Here is a 17,009-nt window from a genome sequence, read left to right on the forward strand (position 1 = left end):
GTGTGCATCCTATTTTAAATGAGCACTCTCAGTTGACGCAATTAAGCGCTCGGACAGAGGCACAGCTTCAGCAATTGTGGTCCGGGGGGACTTACCCCCGCCAACCCTCCTTTAACGGTGAGCTGAAACCTTATCCATTAATACAGCCACAGTTACATTTGTGGTCTATACTGTATGCTAACTTTTGAATTAAGCAATCAGTTAATAATAATAGAGCCTCGGTGTCGCAGGAAAAAAAATGTTCCAACTGATTTGTGCTGTCTCTTTATTTTACTTTATATTTTCTTGTATGTATATAAATATATGTTTATATTTTAAAGAGGCAGACTTCTTCTAAAATTTTTCTTCTTTTTCACCTATTTTAATCCAGTCCGTGTACTGTAAAATGAATCGTTCAACCATACAAAAGCACCTAACTCAGGGGATGAACCAGCGTTGTGTCCACAGATAATAGACAACTTAGCAAAGAACCAACTTTAAGTCACATCTTCATGCATTTTGTTACTAACTGTCTGTCAAAAACACATCATTTGTTTCTCATTTCTTTAGTCAAATCTACAAAGAAAATGCCAAGATATCACAGTTTAACAGACACAAAATAGTATTTTCACATCAATAAGTTTAGACGAGCTATTAGCCAAAAACTTGGCACATCTCAACATAGTACGCAGCGTGTCCTTACAAATTGGGTCAGAAATGATCTGAACGCAACTGTCAAGAAATCATTCTTAAAGAAGGGAAACAGGGAGAAAAAACAGAGGTGTGCCAAATTACACAAGGACTTAACTGAAAATCAGTAGTAGCAGGTCTTATTTAGTGATTATTCCAAATTTGAAACTCTCAGTTCAAATCATCATCAGTAGTTACTGAGGAGGTCAGGAGGGAGGTACAACAGTGAATGTCTGCAGCCATCTGTAAAGCATAGTGGAGACTCTGTCATTGTTTGAGTCTGGATTACAGCCTGTAGTGTTGGATATCATGCCAAAATTGGTGGAATTATCAATGTAGAAAAGTACTCCTAGATTTTGTGGGATCATCTTGACAGAGAAGAGGACAAAAGGCAGCAAACATCCAAAGAAGAGCTTTGAATGTCCTTCAAGAAACCCAGGGAACTATTCCTGACAACTGCTTAAAGAAACAAGAATATCTCAACTTACCAGAAAGCATGTCTAAGAGCGTTCAGACTATATTTACGCATAAAGGTAGTCACACCAAATACTGACTTTTAAGTTTTTTAGAACTGTGCAATAATAAATAAATGATGGGTGGCTTAAGACTTTTGCACAGCATTATATCAGGCAAGATCAAAATATAAACTGCTTTAAATCCTAGTAATTCACAGCGAGAGTGTGAAAGACTAAATGACTCGATAGTTTCCTGTCATATGTGAATATGCTGAAATATCCATCCCTGCTTTATAGAAACTGACATAAACTAATTTTAACAATTTTTATTTAATGATAACATTAATTGTATGAACGAGTCTTCATCATGGTGAAATGATTACAATGTCCAGGATGACTGCTGCAGAGGATAGTTCCAGGAAGGCACCCAAAATTGAATCTACAACATTACAGCATATAAGGAAGCAAGACTGAGAATGCAATTGAAAATTTAAGGGAAAGAGGCAGCACTGTTCTGTGAGGTCAGTGCTTTTAGCTCAGCTCATGTAAGTGGACTATAGCTATACTAATAATCTGCCAGTGTTATCATCTGAGCAACAAGCAATCTGTCCAGATGTGTTCTTAACATCCTGGGAACTGCACAATCCCATGTGGTCATGAAAACAGGTGAAGAGAATAAAAAAGTATTTTCTTTTTTTTATCTGCAAAATGTTCATATTAGAAGTTTGCATACTTTCTTATGTTTTTACTCTCTAAATATCAGACTTTGGATGATGCAGATGGCTTCCATCCATTCCATTGTCATTTTTACACAGTACTTTTAATATTGTTTTTTATATTAATGTACACAGATGATTAAATGAACATGGGAACCAACATGTAAACGACTGAGGACACCCACACTTAAAGAGACTTGTGTTATGTTTCACATTGTGTATTTGTTCACGTTTTTTGCAACCTTGGGATCATTTTACATCTCTTTAATCTTATTTTTGTACTCTAATATTAGTTTGACATCTTTGTAGTTACTTTTTCACTTGCTTTTGATTGCTTTCCATCGCCGCTCATTTTGCATCACAGTTTTTGTCTCACTTCAGTTATTCTGTATCTGTAACAAATCTTTGTAGCTTTGTGGTCATTTGCACCTAGTTTTTTGTCCCACTTTTATCACTTTTTGTTTCATTTGGATCATTTTTACTCTTGTCTTTGTTGTTTTGTCAGTGTTTTATATGATATTATGTATATGTATATATGTATGTATAATATCGGTTGTTTTACATTTCTTTGAATCAGAATCAGAATACTTTATTGATCCCAATGGGAAATTATTTTTGGTTACAGTGCTCCAGTATAAACAAACAGTAACAAAGACAGACAATACACTAAGTAAGAATAGCACAAAATATACATGCATATATATACATAAAAGTAACTTATTAATAAATAGCTGAAAAAGGAAGAACATGTGCAAAAAGGGTGTAGCTGTTGCAGTAAACAGTGTGTTAAGTGGATGAGTTGTACAGGGAGATGGCCACAGGCAGGAATGATTTCCTGTGTCGTTCAGTGGTGCCTTTGGTACTCTCAGTCTCTCACTGAACGTGCTCCTGTGACTGACCAGCGTGTCATGGAGTGGGTGGGAGTTGTTATCCAACATTGTCTTTATCTTGGACAACATCCGCCTCTCCGAAACCACCTTAAGGGAGTCCAGCTCCATCCTCACAACATTACTGGCCTTACGGATCAGTTTATTAAGTCTGTTAGCATCTGCGACCCTCAGCCTGCTCCCCCAGCATGCAACAGCATAGAGGATCGCACTGGCCACAACAGACTCATAGAAAATCCTGAGCATTTTCTGGCAGATGTTGAAGGACCTCAGTCGCCTTAAAACATAGAGACGACTCTGGCCCTGTGGTGTTTTTAGCCCAGTCCAGTTTATTGTAGCCACTTTGTGGTGATTTCATATCGTGTGCCTGGCAGGGCCCTTCACTAATCAGTCTCTATATCAGTCCATATACAGGAAATCCAGCACAGTCACTTTAGACGCGCTCCATATAAAATCTGCATCAGTCTGTGTAATTCCTTGAATTGGCCTCTGGATGGAGACCCTGAGTCACTGTAACTGGTGCTAGAAATTTCTAGCCTCTGTGTGTGTGTGTGTGTGTGTGTGTGTGTGTGTGTGTGTGTGTGTGTGTGTGTGTGTGTGTGTGTGTGTGTGTTGTCTATACTGCAAAATAATTTGTGTAGTACCTCTGTTCAGTACAGTAAGGTTATAGTCATATTCTTGTTACATAAAACACATAAAAAGAATTACTTCATCATGTTGGAAGTCATTAATATTGCAGAAGAGTAAATCAGACACAGAGTGCAAGATAACAAAATGAAGGACAAATTAGGAGGCGAGGACTCAGAATGCACGAGAAAAGTGAGATGACTGGATGAGGAGAGGAGACACACTGTCCTCACACTGTGCTGGTAAAACCGATGACTGAGTTTTTCCTTTCCATGCACAGACAGCCTGCCCAGCGATGTCCTTCGTCAGGCACTGCAGAGGAGAAAGACGAATCAGCACTCTCTCTTCAACCATCATCCCTCCCACTCTCCCTCCACATTTCTGTGCTGCTCCATCTCTTCTCAGACTTGTGGGGCTTTGTGGTGCAGCACATTGAGGTGACTTCCTGCAGCTCCACAGCCAGACGAGACCACGCAGGAAGACACTGCTGCATCATTCAGCCTTGGCAGGAGGTAAGACCCCAAGAAGATGTTCATCTGCACCTTCAGGGACTATATGTGAGGACTGGGTCACTGGATGGCACTAGATGAGCAAGACTGTGGAAATACCCAGATGATGATAGCAGGCAAAAGCTGCGAGCAGAGATAAACAGGGTTTAACCTTTAAGATTAAAATGATAATGCTTGTGATAATGATAAATATGAAGTGTTTCAATGTAATTGGAAAGGAGTGAGAAACAGTTTAGCTAAACAAACAAGGGAAAACCGGATCGGTGTCATCCTCTTTTTATTCTGCATCATCATTAGATTTTGCCATGGGTGGATGAAGTTGTGGATGTAGGCAGAGGACAGGGCATTTTAACCTTGTTTTGTTTTTGTTCTTTGAATCAAAATCCATACTAGAAATACTGTCATGACCTCACCCAATCTGACCTCATATGTACCCGGAGAGCCCAACCCACAGAGATCATAATACAATTTGATGCGTCACTGCAAGCTTGTTTACAATTTATGTGTTGCTCTTTCTTTCTTTCTTTGTCCTCAGGTTTCCTCTTTTTTTTGTTTAAAGTTGGATGGGACTTTTTCAACATGCTTAAGTCTCTATTTGTATATGGAGTGTTGGGAGGTGAGAAACATTTTTAGGAATTATTACTGTCGAGGAGAAAAAAAAGCACTTGAATGATTAGGTTTGAAACAGCTTCACAAAGTATGTAATTTTGTGTTTTTTGCCCCAGTGATGCTCATTCCAGTAAAATCTCAGCTTATGACCGTGTGCATGGAAGAGGATGAGGAACTGAGAGTAGACTGTCTGATCGAGAACAAGCCTAATATAATCAACACCTATCAGTTCTCGTGGTCTATCGGAGTCAGGCAGGAGATCATTAACACCAATGTGTCCAGTGGGCCAGCAACTCACCGCTCACTACTCATAAACAAAAGCAGAGTGGAGGAGCTGGAGCCCGTCGGCTACAGAATGACGCTGTCAGACTTCAGAGATAAACTCTCAGACAACACCACCTTCCTGTGCAACATATCCGGGCAGGATGCAAACATCAGTGTTCAGAAGGGTAAGTGTACTGGCAAGTGCGCATGTATGGGTGGATCTGAAGCAGTGGGTATGAGGGGAAGACAAATATTAAGAGGTCTGTGTGAACCCACTTTTCTTCTTTGGCAGATAATATTCTCAGCTGCTCAGCTGTAAGCCTGCTTCTGAAGAACTCCTGGTCATGGATGGTCTGCCTGCTGCTTTTCTTCTATCATACACACAGCTAAGAAAGCTATCTTACCGAAAACATACAGGCTACTGCACGAGCACACACATCTAACCACGCCTCTGCTTTTTGTCTACATCCACAAACATCCCTTGCATAAAAAACGCTGTCTCTCTGTCTTATCTTTTCTTCCAAGAAGCACTGAAACAATATTGGAATGTTTCCAGCAATAATGATGACTCAGATATGGTTCAACAGAAATATTTAGTGATTTGCTATTTGTATGCATAAACACAGCTGTACTCTGGGTATGTGGGTAAATATTACTTTGGAAGATGCTGCATTTGTTTCCTGTGTTTTCAATAAAGATACAACTGAAAACCTGATTCTAATTTGCTGTGAATTCAGAGCTCACTGGACTGAGATGGAAAGTTTGAGATGAAAAAAATGGAACATTTGGGGGGTGTTGTTTATAATTACAAAATCAGTCTTGTCTTCATCTTGACACTAAATAATGATTTAAAGGAGTCATGTCTTGGCATGATTTAAAAAGAAAAAAAATGCAGTCTCTTTAAAGTGTCTTTAAAGGCTCCTCAAAGAAAAAGCTAAGGATTCATGAGAAGCTTGTCTTTTTACCAATCTCTTAACACCAGCTGCTAGCCTGAGCTGTTGCTCCAATAGTCAAGACTAAACACACAGAAGTTACATTTGAATTTTATGCTCTACTTTTCTGGAACGCCCTTCCAGGTAATGTGAGCTCTGCTTCATACTGTAGTGATTTAAAATCAACAAAACAGAACCTTTCTGTTTGATCTGTTTTGCCACTGTTATTGTAAGCTGTTACTATTTATTAACTGATACTATTTATTGGTGTTCAGTACTGTGCTTCAACTGCAGTATACATTTGGCGATCCTGTTAATGTTATGTTGGGGTTTTGTTTGTTTGTTTGTTTGTTTGTTTGTTTCTATTTTTTGTGAATTCCCTGAGTCACATTTTATGTAACTTTATGTTTGTAATGCGCTTTTATGAATTAAAGGCCATGACTTCGGATTAACTTTGTCTGACAAAGCTATATAAATCCATGGAGAAATGTGTAAAATCATTATCTTAAAAACATGCGTTTAATGTTTTAGAGTATTGGAAAACGTTTCATTGCTTTCTACACCAAAACAAAACAGATAAAATTGGGCTTTTTTCGACTTCAGACTTCAAAGCTTTGAAGGAGATATAGTGACAGAAAGAGGCCACAAGATGGCGCGATTGTTCAGGTAGTGGATACCATTTGTTGGCTGTTTGGTTTACATCAGGATAGGCAGCTCCAGGCCTCGAGTGCTGGTGTCCTGCAGGTTTTAGATGTGTCCTTGATCCAACACAGCTGATTCAAATGGCTAAATTACCTCTCCAATATGTCTTGAAGTTCTCCAGAGGCCTGGGAATGAACTAATCATCTGACTCAAGCGTGTTGACACCGCTGCCCTAGACGCCCAGGGAATGGTGTAGGCAACTCCAGGCCTCAAGTGCCGGTCCTTGAGGGCTGGAGTTAGACACCCCTGATCTAGGGAAACACACTTCTACTCCCACAATATACCTCCATATAAAGGCCCTGCTCCAGCTCCAAAACAGTTCAATATTCCACTGGGGTACCACTGGGACGGAGTTGACAGGTAGAGTTTATGCATCGGTGTCAGAGGAAAACTACTGAGGACAGATTTGCAGTTTAATATTGAATGTTTTTAATACACACATCAGTTTGTCATTCATTCTATTAAATCACATTTGGTACCATTAGCTCTTTAACTAAAATACAAACAATATTTTATGAATATATCCCTGCATTTCGTGGCAAGGATCTATCCCTTCAGTGAAGTCAACAGAATCCAGACCAGATGAGTGGACCAAAACTCCATCTTCAACCGGGGCTGTAATAGGTCCAAAACTTTGTGCATGGTGTACCCTTTCACTCCTTCCTTCTAACCATTTGTTTCCTGGATTTGTCCCTGCTGCTTTTATCGGATGCAAGCTCCTCTGGAGAAAGAAACAGAATGTATATTATATTCTAATAAACAGTGAATCAGTCTGAAACAAGTTATTACAATCATAAGTGATATCACTGTAAGTTATAATGATCAGTCAAAGCAACATACCTGAAGCTGGTTGCTGATGAGTTTGATTGACACTGATGAGGTCAGTGTCGGCTCCAGTGTGAGCCGTCCTCGTTCTTGGGTAGCATTGAGAAGCTCATCCATTTGTTTGCACAATCACATTGTGCCACAGGTAAAAAGGTCCCTGGTTGCAGGAAATTAAATCAGTGGGTCAGAGGAGGCCAGCCAAGATTCAGTCGCTTAGGATGTTACATGTCGGACACTGGGTTTGGAAGATGGGCTGCAATGCTGAGTGTCCAGCAGCAAAATTCAGCGTTTAAAATGTTTTCTGTCTCTCCCATCTTCCTCTTCATCGTCCTCCTCTTCCCTTGGTCTCCTCCTGGAACCCCCCGGTACTGGGCTGGGGGGCAATAACACAGGGGCAGCCTGTCCACTGTCTGAATCTTCATTGTCACTGTTATCAGGGTCACTTTCATCAGGGTCACTTTCATCAGGGTCACTGTCTTCATTGTCATTTTCAGGGACACTTTCGTTGTCACTGTCAGACCCCTCGTCTTCCCAGAACCATCTAATTTCTTCCACTATCGGATCTACTGCTTGCTGGGCCGGGTTTAATTCAATTTCTCTTGCTGGGAGCCCTGCTATAATATTTTCCCGGGGTCCTTCTTCTTCCTGAGGTGGATTAATTTCAATTCCTCCTGCAAGAACATCAGCCTCTTCTTCATTGTTAGGAAGATCGTCGTCAATTTCATCTTGCGGCAGTTGAAGAATCACTTGATTCAAAACAAGGAGGCTTTCTTCAGTCAAGACCCCACGTGAAAGACCAACCTGCAGCCAGCGGATCATCGGGCGAATTGCATCGATTTCTTCATGCTGCTCCAATAAAAGAAGCAGCTGAGGGATTGGTACCCCTACAACAATAAATAAAGAAATAATTTATTGTTATCATTCATATGATGCCAAAACTGTCCACAAATTCCAATTTGTGCAACTACACAGGGAACATACAAACAGACATATATTAAAATTATTATAGTGTGATTGCTCCTTCAATTTAAAAAAAAGGTTTTAGTTGATGAGCAGCAGCCTATAAATGTCACTATTTCAATGTTTTCCTCAGCCCTCACTGTAGTAATGCATTATTAAACTAATTAATTAGGATTGTTATAATTATATATAATATGTAATGCAAAGTCTAAATAATCCACTTTGCAAAGCAACTCTTTGCAAAGTGGATTAAAAGAGAAATATGTGTATTCCCAGTGAACCAGGAAATACACCGTACCACACGGAGGTTTTCAGGGGTCACAGACCAGACTCTGGGCTTGTGTGACTGAGGCCTTAAAACTTTGGAAATTGTTATGTGTAATAACAAACTGTCAGATAATCCATCTGAAAACTGAAAAGAGAAATCACGCTCTTACTTCGAATGGGGTCGTTATGCTGTCCGTCTCCACTCTCCATTTGATCCATGAAAACAGTCTGGAGGAAACTACAGTTGTCAAACTTTTAAGCTGACTGGTTTAAAACTTTCAGACTGTCCAAAGTCCTTTAAAATTGTTTGAAAACTTTTTAGCAAGCTTTTTAAAAACACGATGTAAATGTAGAGTAAGCCAAGTGAATGCTGCGAGGAACGCTGCGAAGTGTTGACTGATATTTCTCCACCAATTGCATCCAAATATAATGATGCAGAGATGAACGTCATAGGTTTACTTGCTACTTTTGCGTTCTGACTCTCCTGTGACGTCATCGAATGACGCCGCTGAACGTTCTGCAGGTAAACAAAACTGTCAGTGGTGACTACGGAACTTTTACAGGTGAAGCATTTTCCACAAAGCTTTGAAGGAATTACAGTGACAGATAGAGGCCACAAGATGGCGCCATTTTTCAGGTAGTGGATACCATTTGTTGGCTTTTTGGTTTATGTTCACGCCACCCCATGAGTGTTTTGCATAAAGTTTCAAGTATTCCTCGGGTTCGTGATTTTTTCCCTTTCTTGCTGAATTAAAATAAATTAATTCAAGTAAACTAGAGTGAGTCTTCCATCAGTAATTAATTATTAAAAACACTTTTCTACCTGAAGTGTATTTTTGCTGCTTTACATGTTTGCTGAACTGCTTCATGGCTTAAAAACCTTTTGATTAGTTAGACGCAGACTCTGTTGTTCATATAAAATCTATACTTTATATTTTCCATTTGGCTTTCCTGGATTGAAAAGTTTGAAAATAAAAGCATTCAACAGTCTGAGTGTCAAAATGTGCTGTGTAATGTATTTATACATATTTTGATGGTAGGAAAACAGGATAAAATGACTGTGTTTGGGCCTTGAGGTTAAATTTGATCTAAAAATGAACTTGTAGAAGTCGGAAAAGATACAAGCTTGAGTGCAATACTCTGGTAGAGCTTCAGTAAAGGGGGTATTTAGACCCAACATCTTGGATGGTATCTACAGAATATATTTTAGTATATCTTTTGGGAACTTGGTTTTGTCTTGGAATAAGTAGTTGATCATAGATATCAATGACATACAGTTGTTGCAAAATGAAACACTCTCTGAACCTGCAGTTTGGTTCTTCCAAAAATGTAACAAAATAAAACAAGGACACAACCCTATTTAACACAGTGACCAACACAGCACTTGGTCACACACTGGCTGAGTTGCAGTGTGTGGCCAACCTGGTGACCAGCATGAGGTTGAAATGCCAGGCTGTTGTGGCTGCGTATTGTTCTTCCACATGTTAGTGACGCCCCTATTTGTTAAAAGAATAAAATATTAAATTGTGGATGTGGCTTGTTTTTTCAGAATTCAATAAATGACACCCAACAAGTGTCAATAGCAAAATAAACTGTTTGCTATTGGCAAATTTTTCATGGCCGCAACCAATGTTCCCTCTAAGCTGCGCACGCGCGCAATTGCGCTCTGTTGGCACGGTCTCTGCGCAGAGAAAATCTGCGTTGCGCACACAAAAAAATTCTAACCTGAATTGAAATTAAAGTAAATATGTGCCGACACCGGTGTTTTAGCTAGCAAAGCTGGCTGATGTGGAGTTAAGCCACGTTAATGACAACGTGTACAACCATTGGAGATGTGAGCATGACAGACGGAACAATTGACGGAAAAAGTGTGGACTTTATACCAGTTTTTAAATTGTGTTGATAGGCCACGTAAAACCAGAGTTATGATAAAAATATCTGCAATGTTTGGTTTTCTTCCTGAATACTATCGTTGTTTATATTTACTGCGAGAAGAAACGGAAAAAACGGCGTTTTATAAGGAAAACGCTCGAAAGCACTCTCCGCCTGTGAGCAAAAACAAAACCAACCCCCCCACTCTTTCCTATTGGTCGAAAAAAGTACCATGTCGACCAATCAAAAAATGATATGGCAACGTGGCATCTAGTTGTTAAGAAACGGGAGGAAGTTTTAGGAGTGACGGTGGTGTTTTGATATGTGAGAGATTTGAGACGTTTAGCGCAAATCTTGTGTAGTTAGTGTGTAGTGTAGTCAATAGTTTTGTTGATGTGTCAGAACAATGAGGCGACTGCTGAATGTTACAGGTGTTACAGGAGTGATACATCTCCTGTTGTCAGGCCTGCAGGTATCAGGCTGTTGTTCTCCTTTATCTCATAGTGGACAGAAATTAATTTTTGGAGTGGCACAAATAATTTGTGTGGCATCAGATTTGATGCAGAACACCTGATTGTTCTATAAGTATTTTGAAATGTTTGTTTAAAAAACCGCCTTGGCAGCATTTTTAGGTAAACAGCTGCAAAAAAACTTGTTTGCAAAACTCAGTTGCTTTTTTGAAGAAGTAACTATATAATTATTTGCCCAACATTGGTCATTATAGACTGTATTTTGCAGACAGGACTCTCTCACGGACCACAGACTCATAATACAAGTCAGAGTTTGTTTTGTTTTTTTAAAAAGAAAGAAAGAAAGAAAGTTGTGTTTTCAAAATTGGAGTTCAAGTTATTTTTACTTCCAATAGTGTTAATATACTACACAGGTCATGAACAAGATTTTTTTTTTTAAACTTTCATTGTAACTGGTCTAAAGCAGTTAATTAAAAGTAGTCTAACAGAAATGTAAATGCTGTAATTTTATTTTATTTTTTTTATTTTAATTTTAATAAACCATGTAACTTGGATGGATTCAATGCACATGTCTAATGTCGCTCACAGTGATCCAAAGGATCGCTCAGGGAGTTTGTGTGTTCGCTCAGACACATGAAAAATTAGCGGGAACATTGGCCGCAACCCACATACTCAACTCTCGTGCTCAACCCACATTTTCCTTACAAATTTGACACCACCAGTGTTTGGAAAAATGTACTTCTAAAAGTACTTTTATTGCACCGTGTTCATTCACTCATGAGTTGCTGTAACATGAATAAACAGTACCCTTGCACAATGACCAAAACTAACTGTTCTGGATGTGGTGTTTAGAGTTGCCTACCAGCGGGTTGAGGATCGAAGCCAGACGCTTTAAGGTGTTATAGGTGACCGAGTTGATTATACAGACAATTGGTCCTAAAGGTACACCATATAGACTGTCCCTGGGTATAGCCTGTGGTATGAGGTCCGGTCAATAGCATTCGCTTTTTCTAACTGCTTCAGACAATCTATCACCCTCTTCCTGTTACCACTTCCTGGGCTTGTTTCAGGGGCTCATAAGTATTTCTGTCACTGAGCAGTGACAGTCATAAATGGTTAATGACCAAGAAACTACATCACAGCCCACTGTTTGCCAGTGATGCTAGTTTTAGTAATTCTGCAAAGGTACGGTTTTTAAGATTGGGGAAACCTGCAGTCAGTTGAGACTGAAGAAGTCACTTGGATGAGTGATGAAATGTTTCTAACACTGAAAACGTTACATCCAAATGAAGAGAATCCACTTTTTGGGATTCCATTACCTGGATGACTGAGCATGCATCAAGACAAAAGATCAGCAGCTTAGTAACTTAATCTATAATCTATAATGCTGCACTGTGTGTTTATCACTCTCATGACAGAGGTATTTGTAAGAGGTATTGTCTTTTATGTTGAGGCCATGGCATGACTCTGGCATGTTGTTTTTCATGATGAGTGACAGTGTATCTGATGTCCTTGTGTTGGTGTTGCATCTGTATAATAATGCTGGTCCAGGTACTGACCAATCATTTTGTTGTGATGTCATAACGTTGCAATGTCCGCAAATATGTGCTTGTTTATATAAAACTCTCTCCTAGAACAAATGGTCAGTATAAGTGTTTTCTTTATTAACTGATAGAATATAGTAAATACATTTTCAAGTTGGTTTGCTGTTTAGTTTAGCCAGATTAGTTTACTCACATTGGTTTGCCAGTGATAATTGAATTAGCCAACTTCTTGGATGCTCAGACATTATCACAGGTCAGTTGCAATGCTGATTTAAGGATTCAAGGAAGCTTTATTGTCATTTGCATCACATGTTTACATGAGGTGGAACGAAAATTACGTACACACGGCCCCAGAGCGAAAAGAAACAGAATAACGAAGAAACAGAATTTTAAAAACAGATAAAAAAAAAATAACAGAAAACAATAAATAACAATAAAATAACAATAACAAGAAAAAAAACAGAATATAGAAGAAGGATATAGAAGAATATAGAAGAAGGTATAGAAAAGTAGGTATAAATACTTTAGCAGCAAAAGGGCATGATGACCAGCATTGATAATGTGACGGTGTCAGTAAGTGTCAGTAAACCTGGACCAATATTATTTTGATGACGTAGAAATAATGCCAACACATGACTGACAATTTTTTGGTGATAGTTTAACTTCCTCTTACTGATATCAATTAAAACTATTGGTGTTCTCTTATTTCACTCTCACTTTTGCACCTCAGCAAAAAATGTGGTTTATCACAGTTAACCCAATTTCAGTAAATTAATTAATGATTTAACAACAGGGCAATTACTGTTTTACACGGGGACAGGTAAGTTTGAATAGGTTTATTTCCCCCTTCACACAAATACTTTCACAGCACTGCACCTGGAGTGAAATTGGAGTTAACAATGGTAAATTCCTCAAAACCCTTTCATGATTTATTTGTATTAATTTATTTGTATTATTTTATTTGCTAACTATAGTTTACACTTTACAATTTAGGCATGCTTGCTTGCCTGCCTCAATCTCAGCCTACCCCTTGCATCCGCTATCCGAACTGGCATTCTTGAACCTCAGCGCCACCCGTAGTTTCCGACAACATAATGATGGCTGCTTTCACAGGCAGTAAGAACGGACAGGAACTTTCTAAGGCTGAGTACCTAAAACGTTATTTATCAGCCGACGATGATTCCCTGAAATCTAAAGGAAAGGCAAAAAAGAAGCGTCGCAAGGTTCCCGAGAAGGGGTGAGCCGCTGGCGACGTTTTAGTCGATTTTTGCCGCAGATTTAGCTGTATTTGTTAGCCGTTAAGCTAGTTAACGACTCTGTTGTTGTGCAGCGCTGTTTTCCTCACTGCCTAATGTAATAACTTACTCGTGTTTACTTCTTTGATTCAAGACTTAAAATAGTGGACGATGACATAGATTGGAAACAGATGGTCACACAGCAGACGGAGATTGAGGAAGAGGATGAAGAAGAAGCTCCAGTGGTAAGATGACGTTAGCTAGCTACCTGGCTAACCTGTCCATTCATTCAGTTGAAATGATTACGGATTAAACATATGCTATATGCGCTCCTGTATAGGAGGGTTTCTTTTAAACAATAAACATGCGCCTGATGATTTGGGACACTACTTAATGCTGAAATTTAATCTATTGTATTAAATGGGTATGCTTGTAGTTTGGGTCATTTTTGTTATGTCACCAAGTTCTGTTTTAAAACTTAATCTTTTGTTAACTGTTCAGATTGCTGAGGTGATTGATGATCGACCCGAGGAAGTGAAACAGATGGAAGTTTTTAGGACCAGCAACAGATGGAAAGTAATTGGAGGTAAATAAGAAGTCACAGAAGTAGGGGGGATTTGTGCAATATTAAGTTAAGAATGTTGTTTACTATACTTTTACTTCCTCTCCTAAAAGTGGATCAAAATGACGACACAGAGGAAGGAAATGGAAAAGAACATCAAAATACAGAGGCTGGGTCATTAAGCAGAGGTCGACATGACTCACCAGAGTTGTCTTCAAAGAGAAGAGGACGGGATTCTCCTGTCAAAAAGACCCGGCATGACTCTCCAGATGTCTCACCTCCAAGGAGACGTCGGCATGACTCTCCAGACATCTCTCCTCCAAGGAAAAGTCGGAAGGACTCTCCGGATGTCTCTCCTCCAAGGAGACGTCGGCATGACTCTCCAGACATCTCTCCTCCAAGGAAAAGTCGGAAGGACTCTCCGGATGTCTCTCCTCCCAGGAGAAGACGTCACGACTCTCCGGATGTCTCTCCTCCCAGGAGAAGACGTCACAACTCTCCGGATGTCTCTCTTCCCAGGAGAAGACATCATGACTCTCCAGATGTCTCTCTTCCCAGGAGAAGACGTCACGACTCTCCGGATGTCTCTCCTCCCAGGAGAAGACGTCATGACTCCCCAGACTTGTCACCACCGAGACAATGTTCAGAAAAGTCAGAAAAATTGCAAAGTAAAGGTGAGTGATCCAATTAAATTGTAAATTGGAATCTGGTGTGGCATATGAATAAAAGTAAAAAGCAAAGGCCCATTTAACATGAGTTTTGTATGGAAATTTCTTTTTAAGGCATACCTTGATCTAATAATAAATCTTTAATTTTTGTTCAAAAGTCATTACAAAATGAAAATTAACAAATTAACTGTGTCTTTGTCAGATTCAGCCTCCAGCAAAAGCAAGCTCAGCTCATCCTTGTTAAGTAAAAAACGCTCACCGGATCCTCATCGGTCAGCGGTGGCTAAGAAGGGTCAGAATAGACATGATTCTGACTCGGATCCGTCTCCCCCGAGGAAAAGGCCCCTGAAGGGAAATGCCTCTGACTCCGACCAATCTCCTCCAAGAAGGCCCTCAAAAACTAAACGGGGCTCAGACTCTGACCAGTCTCCACCCAGGGTGCGGCCACCGAGTGGAAGGGACTCGGATGGAGATTTGTCACCTCCTCGTAGGCCAGGCCAGTCACAGGTAAGCAGACTGTGTTGGAACAAAGAGTAATGTAAAATCTGATTTCGCTCAAATTTCTTTTCTTTTTTTTCATTGTCTTTTTTTTTAATAACCAGGGCCAAAGGATGCTATCTGGTGGAAAGGCAGGCCTGGTTTCTGTTGACATTTTAAGGAAAGAGCAAGAGGAGAACAGACGCAGAGAAAAACACAATCAGCCACTTGAAGGTTTCCTCAACTATTCTCTCTTAAGATTTTTTTACACCCATTGATGGAAGAGCTTCATACAGCTTTACATCTCATTTCAGCTTATCATTTATATTGTCGTATTTTATTTAGTCCTAAAATTAAATAATGAAGTTTCTACATACTTACCCATTCATCCCCTATGACCAGATGAATCGCGTAATGCTCAGACGATTTTCAGAGACAAAAGTGGCAAAAGGAGGGATCTGGATTCAGAGAGAGATGAACAGAAGAAGAAAGCTGGAGAAAAAGCGGCAAGAGACGAGAAATACGCTCAGTGGGGAAAAGGGTAAATGTGCATGATCATTTCAAATATCACAGTTTATGAGATTGTATCCACATAAAAGATTATAAAAGCATCATGTGGTTCAATGGTTTATGTTAAAATGTATGTATAGGTTGGCACAGAGCCAGATGCATCAGCAGAAACTTGAGGACGCGCTGCACGAAGCCCAGAAGCCACTGGCACGTCACCGTGACGATGAGGATCTTGACCGCATGTTGAGAGAACAAGAAAGAGAAGGCGATCCTATGGCTGCAATGCTCAGGCGTAAAAAGGACCGTGGCACAAAAACACAAGGTGTTTAACATTACATATGTTTTATTTTATTTCACCAGGTCAATCCTTGTAAGAAGTTTTTAAATAACAGCAGTCTTGTTTTTGCTACTGTTTGTATTTTTATTTATTTGTATGTTTTGTTTTGATTTTTTGTAGATAAACCTCAATATAAAGGCCCTGCTCCACCTCCAAACCGGTTCAATATTCCACCGGGGTACCGCTGGGATGGAGTTGACAGGTAGAGTTTGTACATCAGTGACAGAGGAAAACTGTTGAGGACAGATTTGTAGTTTAATATTGAATGTTTTTAATACACACATCACTTTGTCATTTTGCAATTGTGATCATATTTTTCCACTTCTATATTAAATTTGCGCCTAATTGAATGGATTGTCTTTGGCTTTTTAGGTTGTGGTAGCATAATTAATAGGATTATCTTATTTGTGTGTCTTGCAGGTCAAATGGTTTTGAACAGAAACGCTACCAGAGGATGGCAGATAAAAAGGCTGTGCAGGAAGCGGCCTATAAATGGAGCGTGGAGGATATGTAAAGGCTTTCAGAAAATTATGAATCAGGAGCAGAGCTAAAGAGCACACCTGCTCAACCTTTATGTATAATTTCTATGCTGTTAGAACAACAAGACTAGATACATCTACTCGGCAGAAGTTATTTTTTAAATAAACTACATAGAAGAATTTGTTTCACCTTTCCAAACCCTTTTGATACTGTACCATGTGTATCAGATGGAACTGTACAGAAAAATGAAGTGAAGCATGTTCACAATTTTTGTAAGAAGTTATTCACTGTGGAGCAGAAGCTGTTGTGGTTTCAATGTTTTATTAAAGAATGTTTTTGTAATGCATTGTCCCAAGAGTGTTCAGGCACCTGTAACTTGAATAGCATTGACATTCAATCTTTTTAGATAATTGTATACACTTACCACCCATT

General features: G+C 39.4%; 3 protein-coding genes across 4 annotated transcripts; 2 read left to right on the forward strand and 1 right to left on the reverse strand.

Annotated features, from left to right (window-relative positions):
- The first annotated feature begins 10 nt into the window (after nucleotides 1-10).
- Nucleotides 11-6,120, forward strand: LOC116313092 (thy-1 membrane glycoprotein). 2 transcript variants are annotated; one of them, XM_039617917.1, is made up of 5 exons: nucleotides 11-117; nucleotides 3,635-3,866; nucleotides 4,399-4,479; nucleotides 4,589-4,921; nucleotides 5,029-6,120. In XM_039617917.1, the coding sequence occupies exons 3-5, from the start codon at nucleotides 4,443-4,445 to the stop codon at nucleotides 5,124-5,126; spliced, it is 468 nt and encodes a 155-aa protein (XP_039473851.1). In that variant the 5' UTR covers nucleotides 11-117; nucleotides 3,635-3,866; nucleotides 4,399-4,442; the 3' UTR covers nucleotides 5,127-6,120. The 2 variants fall into 2 exon arrangements, with proteins under 2 accessions (XP_039473851.1, XP_031586521.2); XM_031730661.2 differs by having other exon boundaries at nucleotides 21-117; nucleotides 3,639-3,866.
- Nucleotides 6,121-6,863: 743 nt separating this feature from the next.
- On the reverse strand, nucleotides 6,864-8,801 carry LOC120442392 (ribosomal L1 domain-containing protein CG13096-like). The gene is made up of 3 exons (XM_039618917.1): nucleotides 8,593-8,801; nucleotides 7,211-8,079; nucleotides 6,864-7,091 (listed from the first exon to the last, which is right to left on the reverse strand). Exons 1-2 carry the CDS (start codon nucleotides 8,639-8,641, stop codon nucleotides 7,478-7,480), a joined length of 651 nt encoding a protein of 216 aa, XP_039474851.1. The 5' UTR covers nucleotides 8,642-8,801; the 3' UTR covers nucleotides 6,864-7,091; nucleotides 7,211-7,477.
- A 4,581-nt stretch (nucleotides 8,802-13,382) lies between these two features.
- Nucleotides 13,383-16,919, forward strand: bud13 (BUD13 homolog). Its single transcript, XM_031731354.2, has 10 exons — nucleotides 13,383-13,545; nucleotides 13,698-13,788; nucleotides 14,045-14,129; nucleotides 14,219-14,779; nucleotides 14,976-15,280; nucleotides 15,376-15,484; nucleotides 15,653-15,791; nucleotides 15,901-16,082; nucleotides 16,218-16,299; nucleotides 16,518-16,919. Exons 1-10 carry the CDS (start codon nucleotides 13,403-13,405, stop codon nucleotides 16,609-16,611), a joined length of 1,791 nt encoding a protein of 596 aa, XP_031587214.2. The 5' UTR covers nucleotides 13,383-13,402; the 3' UTR covers nucleotides 16,612-16,919.
- Nucleotides 16,920-17,009: the final 90 nt, after the last annotated feature.

This window comes from Oreochromis aureus, linkage group 10 (assembly GCF_013358895.1).
Source record: "Oreochromis aureus strain Israel breed Guangdong linkage group 10, ZZ_aureus, whole genome shotgun sequence".
Classification (NCBI taxonomy): domain Eukaryota; kingdom Metazoa; phylum Chordata; class Actinopteri; order Cichliformes; family Cichlidae; genus Oreochromis; species Oreochromis aureus.

Coding starts and splice junctions, on each gene's coding strand:
- LOC116313092 (XM_039617917.1), top strand. CDS start 4,443: ATGCTTAAGTCTCTATTTGTATATGGAGTGTTGGGAG. Junction 4,480..4,588: donor TGTATATGGAGTGTTGGGAG/GTGAGAAACATT, acceptor TTTTTGCCCCAG/TGATGCTCATTCCAGTAAAA. Junction 4,922..5,028: donor AAACATCAGTGTTCAGAAGG/GTAAGTGTACTG, acceptor CTTCTTTGGCAG/ATAATATTCTCAGCTGCTCA.
- LOC120442392 (XM_039618917.1), bottom strand. CDS start 8,641: ATGGATCAAATGGAGAGTGGAGACGGACAGCATAACGACCCCATTCGA. Junction 8,080..8,592: donor GCATAACGACCCCATTCGAA/GTAAGAGCGTGA, acceptor TTATTGTTGTAG/GGGTACCAATCCCTCAGCTG.
- bud13 (XM_031731354.2), top strand. CDS start 13,403: ATGATGGCTGCTTTCACAGGCAGTAAGAACGGACAGGAACTTTCTAAG. Junction 13,546..13,697: donor CGCAAGGTTCCCGAGAAGGG/GTGAGCCGCTGG, acceptor CTTTGATTCAAG/ACTTAAAATAGTGGACGATG. Junction 15,281..15,375: donor GTAGGCCAGGCCAGTCACAG/GTAAGCAGACTG, acceptor TTTAATAACCAG/GGCCAAAGGATGCTATCTGG.